The sequence below is a fragment of the Carassius gibelio genome, chromosome A24 (assembly GCF_023724105.1).
Source record: "Carassius gibelio isolate Cgi1373 ecotype wild population from Czech Republic chromosome A24, carGib1.2-hapl.c, whole genome shotgun sequence".
Lineage (NCBI taxonomy): Eukaryota > Metazoa > Chordata > Actinopteri > Cypriniformes > Cyprinidae > Carassius > Carassius gibelio.
In genome coordinates this window covers 5,700,081-5,712,371 of record NC_068394.1, presented here as the reverse complement: position 1 = coordinate 5,712,371, position 12,291 = coordinate 5,700,081, and the positions used below count along the sequence as shown (strand labels likewise).

The 12,291-nt window shown below is 37.2% G+C and overlaps 1 protein-coding gene across 5 annotated transcripts in view; it reads right to left on the bottom strand.

The window, feature by feature from the left end:
* LOC127946467 (collagen alpha-1(XI) chain) overlaps positions 1–12,291 on the bottom strand; it is a 61,685-nt gene that overhangs the window by 43,649 nt on the left and 5,745 nt on the right. For 2 of the 5 annotated variants that reach the window (XM_052543059.1, XM_052543062.1), the window contains exons 3-7: positions 11,816–12,029; positions 9,439–9,601; positions 4,007–4,132; positions 1,702–1,788; positions 638–730 (exon numbers count right to left, since the gene is read on the bottom strand). In XM_052543059.1, coding sequence (XP_052399019.1) covers positions 638–730; positions 1,702–1,788; positions 4,007–4,132; positions 9,439–9,601; positions 11,816–12,029 — 683 coding nt within the window. Of the gene's footprint in view, positions 1–637; positions 731–944; positions 1,104–1,701; positions 1,789–4,006; positions 4,133–9,438; positions 9,602–11,815; positions 12,030–12,291 lie in introns of all 5 variants that reach the window. The other 3 variants (XM_052543060.1, XM_052543063.1, XM_052543061.1) reach the window with 2 other exon arrangements.

Here is a 12,291-nt window from a genome sequence, read left to right as displayed (position 1 = left end):
GCAAGTGCTATGTTTCTTAATCAGAGATCCTCATCTTTGGGTCACTTACTGAAGGAACTGTTTGGAATGCAACGTTTTATCATCTCAGTGATAGTTAGGGCCAGAAAATGGGCAACCAGTCAACATTTAAACAACCAATTCCAAAACTATAGCCAAAAATACAAACATATATAGTTTTGACTCAGCTGTGTGATCAATTCACTGCTTTAAATATAGATAGGATGGATGATCATTCATAAATGGCCTTAAATATCACTTATATCCACAACAGAAAGCTGAAAACCAACTGCATGACAATCCACACACACACACACACACACACACACACACACACACAAATATCCACTTGATATTCAAGGCATTTCCAAAGTTTCAGACCGGAAAGCATCACAGGAAATGGATTTGCTAAATTTAGAACTTGGCGGTTTTATGGTGAATATCAGCTTTATGTTGTTGGATAAAACATTTCCCTTCCAGTGATAGTCCCAGAGTCAATAAACAGAACAATTGCCATGAATTGTTTTGTTTTTGTCATTTCATATCAAATACTTCCTCGTCATACGTGCTCCTGGATTTTTCCCCTTTCTGTCCCACATTTTAGCTGCCCTACCATCATAGTATATAATCAAATGATTACCTGGTTTGGTCCAGTGGTTGCGACAGGAGACTGAGTTTTGGAAGCATCTACTGTTCCGTAGTCTGTATAGTACTCCCCATCTACATTGTTAGGCTATAGCAGTTTCACAGTGAGAAGAAAAGAGGAAGAAGATCAGAAAGGAGGAATTAACACAGTTCAAGAAGTTCCACAAGCGCTACAGTCTGGATCCACGAGGACGGCACCTAGAGAAAGGGGGCGGACGCACACTCAGACTATCATCAAAGATCACCCTCACCGAAAGAGAGATCTTGATGGGTTCTGACATGAGCTACGCTTTTACTATTACCCCTAGAATGGCTTTTCTTGGTGGCAGATATCCATATCTTTTCTTCTTAGGGGCTAACTTTGTAGCCTGTTTCGGCTCCTGGTACTTATAGGGTTTGGAATAAGATTTAGCGGACTTTGTCGTCCTCTTCGTTTTCCTGGAGACACTACGTTTCACTCTCTGGAAAAAGGTTATGGTGAAGGGAAAAAGACACAACACATCAACATATCTGTGTTAGAATATAAATAAGTCCCCATTTTTTTAAACATGGCTTTCTTAGGTAAATTCAGGATGACTTGCTATACACTACACTATCCTTGCTTCCAAGAGCGGTTGTCCTAAAACTGAACATGTTCGAAAAAAAACGGCCGCCATTTGACTCCTTAGTTCACAAAATATCTCTTTATTATTATTAAACCCAGTACAGACATACTAGACATTGAGTTTACCAACATGGACAGACAAATATACACCACATGGGCAAAAGTATGTGAACTGCTACAGAAATTTATGGGTCTGGCTATTTAAGATAACTAGCAGGTGTTTAAAATCTAGCATACAAACATATAATCTCCTTAAACAAACATTTTATAGGGCGTACCAATGTGTTTGCTACATTACAGGACACCTTTATGAAAACGGATTGGAAGAACTTGACTGGCCCCGACTAAGCCCACGCCACATACTTTTGTCTATGTAATTTATACAGGTCAAGGAAAGGGGGCGGGGCCACCCCATGATTGACATAACAAACACATCACTCGTTTCCTGCATTTACCTGCGGCTCAGAATATTCATCTGTTGCTGTGGGGGTCGCTCCCTCATAATAATCATATAAATCACCATATTCAGCACCAGTTGTGTACTGCACACAGGGAGAGGATGAGAGAGGTTAGCAAAGCATACAAAAGTCAGGTAGAATGTAATCTACCCTTGGGTGCATTACATACTTTGATGGTTAGATTTACTGTATAGCTGGTTTCATACAGTGCAGATGAATTAGACACAGGTTTATCATAAACAGCATTTCTTCCATTATTTTTCTAATGCGTCCAGTTACAATGAGCAATGATAAAACTATACAACCTAAAGTGAAGGAGAACTATTATGTTTGTGTTACTCTCTACTGTGTGAGTTCAGCATATAAAGAACATACTGCATTAATTCCGTTAATGCATAACATGTTCTTTTATTTACAGGTGGGTGTTTAAAGCCCTATAAAAACTCCCTGCATGTCTTGTTTTTCTTCTTTCTCATATTATTTGTGTTTAAAACCCCATCTACCTTCTAAAGCAAAGGCTGATTAAAGGCTTAGATCTATAGAAAGAGTCCAGTCTATTTGATTTTATCATTTCTAACACATTTCACAGTCCTATTAGCTATAAAGCTTCATGTGTCAAGTAAGAGCTTGAGCTGGGATGAGGGATTTTATACACACACAAAAAAATGTACATACAAAATGTATTATTGGCATCATACATTGTATAGATGTTAAATGTTAAGTTTTGAATATTAAGTTAATTAGGTTAATATTAATAAAAAAGGCATTCATCAAATATGACACATTTTAATGAATGGATTTATGTTTTTTTTTTTTTTTTTTGCTAAAGTTTATGTAAAGGCTTCTCTGTCTCTATTCCTTCACTACAAATTACGGCTGTTGGACAGCAGGAAAGATGATAAAGCCAATGAGTCTGGCTCTCCAGGGCTTCATCCATCAAACACAAGTATATGTTAATTCTCATACAGCATAAGAGCTCATAAAACAGCCACTGCGCTGATGATCTGGCCCTCTTCCATGGCTGGTGATCACTCAGCATTGAATAGGACCCCATTCAGCCAGGCCAAGGGTGATTTATGAGCAGAGCATCTCACACACGCTCGCCGAAGATGCGAGAAACAAGGTTATTGATTTCTCACCTACAGGAAACGACCCTCTCCCTGTTTCAGCAGGATATAACGGGTTAAAATGACTTGCAGGTGGTGCCTGTGTTTACAGGAGTCATCACAGAGGTCAGAAGTGGCAAGGTGTGGCTGACCTTTGACCCGTTGATATGTTTCTATGTACAGTACGCTACAATTCCAAAATTTCAGTCAGTAAATGTTTTTGGAATAAATAAATACTTTTATTCACCAAGGATGCATTAAATTGCTAAAAAGTTACAGTAAAGACTTTAACATTGTTACAAAAAAAATCTATTTTGAATAAATGCTGTTCTTTTGAACGTTCTAATCATCAAAGTATCCTGAAAAATCTTGGTTTCCACAAAAATGTATAATGCAGCACAACTGTTTTCAACCCTGATAATAAGAAATGGGTCTTGAACCTAAAGGATCTTCTGCAGAATAATGATGTAATGAGTAATGATGCTGAAAATTCAGCGTTGCATCACAGTAATAAAATACATTCAAAATAATTATTATAATCAAACAGAAAAGTTGTTTTAATAGTAATAATATTTCACTATTTTACTTAATGCAAACATAGTTTTTACTGTATTTTTTGAGCAAATAAATGCAGCCTTAGTGAGCGTAAGAGACCTTCAAAAACATAAAAAAAACTGACCAATCCCAAACGTTTGAACTATAGTGTATATTATATTATATTATATTATATTATATTATATTATATTATATTATATTATATTATATTATATTATATTATATTATATTATATTATATTATATTATCTTTGGATGAGAGAATATTTCCCAGCATAATGACCATTCCTGATGGTTGTGTTGTTTCTTTCATTTGTTAAATAATAAAAAAAAAATAATAATATTAATAATAATAATGCGCCAAAGTATGATTTTTATTTAAAATGCAGTTTTGATTTGTAACATGCTTAGCCACTACATAAGTCCTGTATTTGAGTGTTATTTCATATTTTTGATGACTTGTTTATTTTTCAAATCTGTTGGAAACAACAATAAAGTATGAGAGTCTGTGTGTCCAATCACTTGACTGGTAGCGTTAAAAGTGTCAACAATGACTCAGACTTCCAGAAACGTTTGGTGTCCTTGATTTAGCAGGAAAGACCATTTCCTCTGCTGGTCAGTGCAAAAGGTCTATATACTAACCTCCTCCCCGGGCTCCTGTGCTTGCAGCGTGTCCTTGTGGGGGACGTCACAGTCTGGGCTGTAGTGTTCACAGTAGTCGTAAGCTGCTTTAGGGTCGGCCACAATCAGCAGTTGTTGGATATCACCCTGAGGGGAGGAATAACAGGAAGATACATGAGATACAAGTGCCAAAACATACCTCTGTTATTGGTACTGAAACACATTTATGTAATATATTTTCTGCATGAAAAAAATGAAAAAGCCATCTTATCCTGGTTGGTCAAAGAAAAAAAAAATACCACTCTTGTACTGCAGGAAATACAGGCAATGTATATAATGGGAAGGCAACAAATCACCAACCACTTTCACAGAGAAGGAACGCAGGTCAGATGGTTCAGGAAATTGCTGCTTTATACGCAGGTAAATAAAACGTGTTTCATCATGAAACACCTGGTAACAGAAACGCACAATGGAAGTTTCCTCTCAAATATAATACTGCCTGCTTAACAATGCTTAGACAACAATGCATAAAATCTTCAGGTCAACAACACGTTAAACACATATTATATATAAAAAAAAAAAAAACACAAGCATGGTCTTTCTTCCAAATGAGTGGAGTTTGTTTCTCGCCATTGTTGCCTCAGTAAAAATAGCATACATTCTTTATGCATTATGATCAACAACTGTATGATAAAAGACATCATTTACTGTATGAGGTTTGGATATAAGTGATTACATTTGTGCATTTTTAGGCCACGTGTCTTTAATGGGCTGTAACTGGCAGATCCAGAACTTTCTGGGGTGGTTCAGAGTGACCCGGGTCTGTTACGGGGAACATGCATGACTTTTACAGTACAGTCCACAAGTAGATCTGGGGGATGTGTTGGAACCTGAGGTCTTTCTTTGGCACTGTCACAGAGAGAGAAAGAGGGAGAGAGAGAGAGGGAGACAGACTGACTGTGCGATTTAGCAGCAAGGTAACCCCGAGAGGAAAAAAAAAAAGAAAGAAAAAAATAAAACAGCAGGCTTGGACTTGTTAGGGGCATGTGTGTGTGTTTGAGTGTGTGTGTGTAATTTTACACCGTTCTCTGTTAACTCAACTGTATAAACAGCAAAATGCTCAGGTGTGCCCACATAATAGAGGATGGCTGACCTCCTTATTACAAAATACCACCTTTTATACTTTTATACAAAACATATTTTTTAAAGAACATACCCCCCCAATGTCGATTTATATGACTTTCTTTATTCCGTGGTATACAAAAAATGTGAATTTTTGAAGAATATTCTGGCCTTCTTTTCAATACAATGAAAGTGGATGAGAATAGCTTCAAATTTTCAAGCTTCACATTAACAAGTGGTTCGAATGAATGACTTATTAATGGCTTCATGTGAGGAAAGGCTGAAATTTACTCAAGATTTTTCACATAATAAATGCTGATTGTTCTTTTGAGTCAATGCATCTTTAATTCAGTTTCTAGTTCTTACAAATCTAGTTCTTAGGTTCAACTCCGTCAATAATTCAGTCATAGCAGGTTTCAGTGGAAAACTTCAGTAACCTTATATTGTAACCGGTCCTTCACACATAGTACACAAGTCGTTAATAATTGTGTAGCTTGACAGCCTCAGTTTAAAAAAAATAAAAAAATAATGGTTTGTGTGCCAAAATATCATACAGGTTTGGAGTGACATGAGGGTGAGTCATGATTATTTTGATCATGTTTAGGTGAACTAACCCTTTATTTTCTCATCCAAATCATGCACAAAAAATCATTAAAAAAACATATCATTACAGTTGCTGCAATCATGTCCTTCCAAGCCATGTGTGTACTGATCACCTGTTGCCCTGTTACATACAATACATTTACCAGATCATGAAAGCCAGGAATGGTCCCAAAAACCAAATAGAAGGAAAGGCAGGGAGAGCCAACGGCTGAATAAAAGTGACAGATATTACCTCATTTGTCACCCAAGCAACTTGAACAACTCCCTGGACTCTGCAGAACTTATTTGAAGTAAGATACGCATGAAATCCTGGTCTAATCAATTCATACAGACTTAAGCAAATAATTCAGAAAACTCAAGCCCACTCGCTTGATTTACAGAAAGGCAATTACGTCTGACTTGTACAGAAGCTTGTTTCGGCCATGGATTAACAAATAATAAAAGGTCACTGCAATTATTTTCCTCAGAATTGTGAGAAAGAAATGTGTAATTGTGAGATAAAATAGTTTTATGTGGAATTTACAGCAGGTCTCTCTCTCTATTGTCACAAACAATATTTAACAACCCTTTGCCGATACATTGGAGGCAGTAACCCAGGTAAAATGCTATGGAGTATCCATAGTACCAAGATCTTTAATCAACATTAACCAACAGCATCACTTAACAGCTTTTCACTTATGAACTATGAGTCATTTGAAAACATCTCAGCTTTGTACTAAAAAGATTTTAGAGAGCCAACGGTGCTGAACACCAAATACGACACAAAAGAAGCATTGAACTTTGTTGTACCCAAGGGTACAGCCATGACCCGAGCAACCAGGCAACACACCCAACACTATTACCTGTGATCAGTGCTACTTCCTCACCTCACAGACACTATAGAAATTAAGATAGCAAACTGGACGCTTAGGAAAAAAATGTGGATGTGTTTCAGAACTGTCATTCAAAGTGTGTCAACGGCCAGTGCAACGATTCATTAAGAAAATGCCTTTTGCTAACCATTTTTGTAGGTTTAGTTGATTTGGTAGGAGGAGGCCTGGTGGTTGAAGAAAGGTTATTATTCATTATGAGACAGAAATGAGATGTGGAACTAAGTGTGGTTGAAAAAAAATAAACGCCATGTCATGTTATATCCTTTTGTGGGTAAAAATCCTGAAAATATCACATTATATACTGTCAAACTCTGCAAAAATCAAAGGCTTCTTTACAGGCCCTACAAAGCATTGATTCATTCAGGGCTAGTAAGAGACATCGCTCCTACAGGTCTGACCAGGTATTTCTGCCATATTTCCCAATATACACTTCAGAAGTAGCCATACAGTGGATACAGTCATAGCGTCCACACTCTCACACAGAGAACTCTGTGTTTCCAACCATGCAAAACCCAAATGACACGCCAAATCTAAATACTGGGCATACCTCGTGTAGCTTTTCTATCTATCTATCTATCTATCTATCTATCTATCTATCTATCTATCTATCTATCTATCTATCTATCTATCTATCTATCTATCTATCTATCTATCTATCTATCTATCTATCTATCTATCTATCTTGAATCAGTTAACATCAGATTCACAGCATCACAAAATTAAGGGTCAATCAAATATTACATCACTATACTAACAACAAGAAGTCCCTATTAAAAGTACTTGCAATTAAGCAATATGGGGTAATAAGACATTTTGCCATCCCCCACTATGAAAGTTCTCTGTTACATGGGTAAACACACATCCAAGCCCTCCTTCTTAGCAAGAAGCAAAGCATTTCAATATCACCTGTCAATCGGCCCATTGTACATTATTATTTACAGCTTTAACTCTTTTTGACCCTGCACATTCCACACGGCCTCAGCTATGAGCTTTAAGAGAACAAACGCACACACATAACCCTATGAAACAGCAAGCTACACATTTGCACCCAAAATAGTCAAACCTACATTTAGCTTAACTTTATTAATCTAAAGTTAAGTTAAATGTGTTGATTTGATAAAAAGTCCAAAAAATAGGTTGCTAAGCATATCATAACGATATCATAACAGTGCAGTGCAAAGACAACTGACAAAAAAAGAAAGTAAGTGTTTACACATTTTTCCCTGATGCTTTCCACTCATTAAATAAAAGGGATTTATGCCATATTCAAATATCCACACTTTTCAAACAGTTAAACCATCAAATAAATATATTCAGGCTCTAAGTATTTTGAATGATGATGCAGTTTTACTGATTTTACAGCATTAGCCATGTCAAATGAAGGCCTCAGCTGAGCAAGGAGCTTTAATTACAAGGTGAAAGAAGCCTTCATAACAGGAAGCGAGGGGAAAACCCGACCACTTAAAAGTAAACAGTGACACAAGGCTTGTCTGTGTTACCCTGAGTAAGCTCATGTCAAGAGGAACAAATATTCACCTTTGCCATTATGGATATGATCTCCCAAACTAGTAAAATCTAAAGAAGTTTTGCATCTTTATTATGTGGAGAAGTTACATTTTACACTCATAGACTTTAAAAACTTACATCGAAGTTCATGTATTGCTAAAGTGGAAATTAACAACAAAGATGCATTAGGCTAAAGTTGACAATGACTCTACATACCACAAAGTTACATAAAAAGATGCTTACGGCAGGTTGCCATGGAGATCTTTCTCAATAAACTATAATAATGAATGGGACGCTAAAGCAAATAGCTAGCTTGCAAACAATGTAAAGGCTTACATAGCATCCCATAAGCTCTCAAAAATTTCTCATTTTATAATTTGGATTATACAGTTGTTTAACCCTCAGAAACTCATGAGATTGCAAAGTTTTTGACATTTTGGTCAGATGGTGGTTTGCAAATTTAGATTCTAAACAGTGAAATCAATGGGCAATCAGCACATTTAGCATGATTTTAGCAGACTGGGACACTCAAAATGTAAATCCATCCCTGCTGCTGCTTTTTTTTTTTTTATAAACCAACCTAAGATGGATGTATGGTTTTAGCTGGACTTCCTTCCTGGTCAAAATCTGGTTTAGCAGGCTGGTTTTAGACGGGTTCTGACAAAATCTTTAGCAGGTAAGGCTGGTAGAGCAGCTGAATAGCCAGCTAAATCAAGCTGAACATCAGCTTGGTCAGTCTGGAAGACCAGCCGGACAAGCTTAAACCACCTAAAGCCAGCCAACCAACATAGGCTAGTTTTAACTTTTTTTGTATGACACTGTTGCTGTCATACAAGTGAAAAATTGGTATTTAAAAGAATAGGCCACCCAATAATTTAAATTCTGTCATCATTTCCTCACCCTCATTTCTTTCTGTTCTATTTGTTCTGTGGAACATAAAAGAAGATATTTTAAAGAATGCTAGCTAAACAGATTCTGTTCCCATTGACTTCCATTATATGGACAAAAAATACAATGGAAATCAACGGCAACTGAAATTGGTTACCAACAATCTTCAAAATAACTTGTTTTGTGTTCCACAGAAAAACATTTGGAACAACGCGAGAGTTAAATGATAGGAGTGAATTATATTTTCATTTATTGTGTGCCATTTAATCCACTAGATGAACAAAAGGAAATACCGTATCTTAGTCTCAATCCAATTGTTATTATTTATTTTTGTATTTAGAGGGCTGTTTATTTCTGCTCCATGCTTTATTTGTCATTAAATGGCAAAGCATGTGGAGACCCCGGGAGCTTAATTAGAAATGTAGCTCTGGTTCGCTCTGAGATGATAGTGTAGTGCATTACCTCAAACGCTTCCTCATCCAGGATCCTGGTGCCAAAAACGGTTATACCATTGGTGTCAATACCAGCATGGTCACTCCTGCCCAAAGTTTTTGTCAGCTTCTTCTTGCAGTCAACAACGATGGTAACGGTTTTCTTCTCAACACTGATGCCCACACGATGCCACCTGCAATGAACAGGAAGTGTAGGTGATTACAAACCCTGCAAATGGTTAAAGGGCACCACACGTGAGATGCGCCTTACTTTAAAACCTTAAACAATTTGTCTCCATTCTTGCGATATAACATTCCTGAGTGGACCACATTCCAGCCTTCAAACTTTAGCCTTGTTTAACACTGGATTAAACTCATTAAACTCTAGACCAAATCCCCACTGTGAGTTATTCAGCATGACAGGCACCATGAACATTGTAGAAAGTGTGTGTCAGGAAGGTACGGAAGAGAAGCTCAACTGTGGAGTCAAAACATTGAGCTGGGGAGGGAAACAGTTGGACGGATTTGCGGTAAGAAGCCGCAGCGAGATTTCAAAGGCATATCAATGGCGCCCACAAGGGTGATCAATTTTCCATAATCCACTTTATTAGAAAGAAAAACCTTTATTCTGGCTTGTGTCTTTAAAGTACTTGGAAAACTTGAACCAACACAAGCTTTACTGTGTCTAGAGACCAACGTTTCTGGATAATTAAGCTGCTAACAGAATACAATTTACATAGTTAAGAGCGATTATTTAAATGATTGAAACATGGATGATGGTGTAAAACCACAACATTGTACTTGATGCCTTTAAGCATTAAAACATCATGGGAATATTCTAGAATTTTAACTAATACCTGGACTAAATTGACACATTCTCACACTAAAATTGACCCATTTTCCATAAGGACGTACTGCGGTATAATTCATATTTTCATGTACACTTTACATAAATTATGTCGACAACACATTGTAACATTTTCAGATTATAATACTATATGAGAGATCAACACATTTTACACAATTTAACACAAATGCTTTTCAGATTCTATACACAAGATCAGATTGCCATCATTATGAGCAACTATAATCATAACCATATCCTAAATTTCTATGTCTCTAAGAAAGATAAACCACAAAAGCATATGAAAGTTATGTTACAATAGTGAAAGATAATCTATTTACCAATACAAATGATTTTTAAAAAGCCACTTTTAAAAAGCCACTTTTACCCTTTCTGCACGAGGGAACTAGAATGAAAGTATTAACCCAATTAAGGTGCATTTAAGCTAAAATCCTCATCAGCATTATAATCGTAAATAAGCACTATGATCCCTCACAGAAATATTGCTGTTTTTACAGCAAAACACCCCATTGAACTGATACCAACAATAAAGCCTCTTAAAACCTAATAAGCCAAAGCACGTCCATTGCTTTCAATTAATTTTAGCATTTGAAAATTTCACATTAAGGCTGAAGGGTGTCGGGACAAATTAATGTGATTTTATCTCATAATTGTGATTCATGACTCATAACATTGACTTTTTTCATTTCACTATGTGGATTTTTATCTTAACATTTTATCTGATTCCTCACAACTGGGGAAGTTGTGGCCTAATGGTTAGAGAGTCGCAACCCGAAGGGTTGTGAGTTCGAGTCTCGGGCCAGCAGGCATTGTAAGTGGAACCCACAACTGCTCCCCGGGCGCCGCAGCATAAATGGCTGCCCACTGCTCCAGGTGTGTGTTCATGGTGTGTGTATGTGTTCACTGCTGTGTGTGTGCACTTTGGATGGGTTAAAAAGCAGAGCACGAATTCCGAGTATGGGTCACCATACTTGGCTGTATGTCACATAGTTGTGAGAAATTTTCAAACAAGACAAAAATTAACGTCACTGAAAACGACTTCCACAAATATATCTTAATGTTGGTAAGAGCTTCCTGATGATGTTACCCAAAGGGTTAATTTCTGTGGACATGCATCTGCCCCAATGGATCCAACTTTCCATCTTTCTAAAATAACAGTACTCTGAAAGATCACTGCCGAGGTCAGATAGCCTACGGCCCTGTCTGCTTCACTCTATCAATTCAGAGTCACAGTGAGATCTCCTCTGGCTCACCTCACAGAAGAAACCACACATAACTAATGCCTCAATAGCCACCTGAAATTCTCATTTGTCTACTTATTAACTCTCTTCAACCGAAATGACTCTAAAACAAAACTATCTTCCTACACATATAATTGCTCAGGACTACAGTGTAAAACTCGGGCCTGGCAACAAATGACTTCCTGCTGACGACTGACCTCTGTCTGACCCTGTCTGGAGTCAGTCTCAGTCTTTGTCTCTGATGATGGATCTAAACAACCTAAAAAAAGGCTGCTGTATTTTCAACCTGCTTTGTGACTTACTTTCCATCGGCCAGGTTGAGGGAGCGGAACAGGGGGTAATCCTCCGGAGCAGGCTTGCCTGTCTGGTCCTCGTACAAGAAGACAGGTGAGCGGCCCACCTCCACGCCTAGTTGCTGAACGCCTTTCTCATTGTAGATGGACAAAAGGAAGGACTGGATTCCAGCTTTGGGCTTGATGGTGGTTAGGATGGAAAAGTCTTCAGGAAACACACCATCTAGAAAACAGCACAGACAGAAAACAAGCTCACTGAAGGCTTCTTTGGGTTTTTGAAGTCCATCCAAACAGCTAATTGCAATGTTGAAACTGGAAACATAATGGAAGACTAGGAGTGCCACTAAAAATAAAATAAAGGAATTAATTTATTAATTTAAAAAAATGGGCAAAATATATATAGAAAATAAATTTGCAAGTGATTAAACATTTGTCATCCATAAAGCATTCTCTTGCTTTAATAAAGGAATTTAATTCATGCAGTT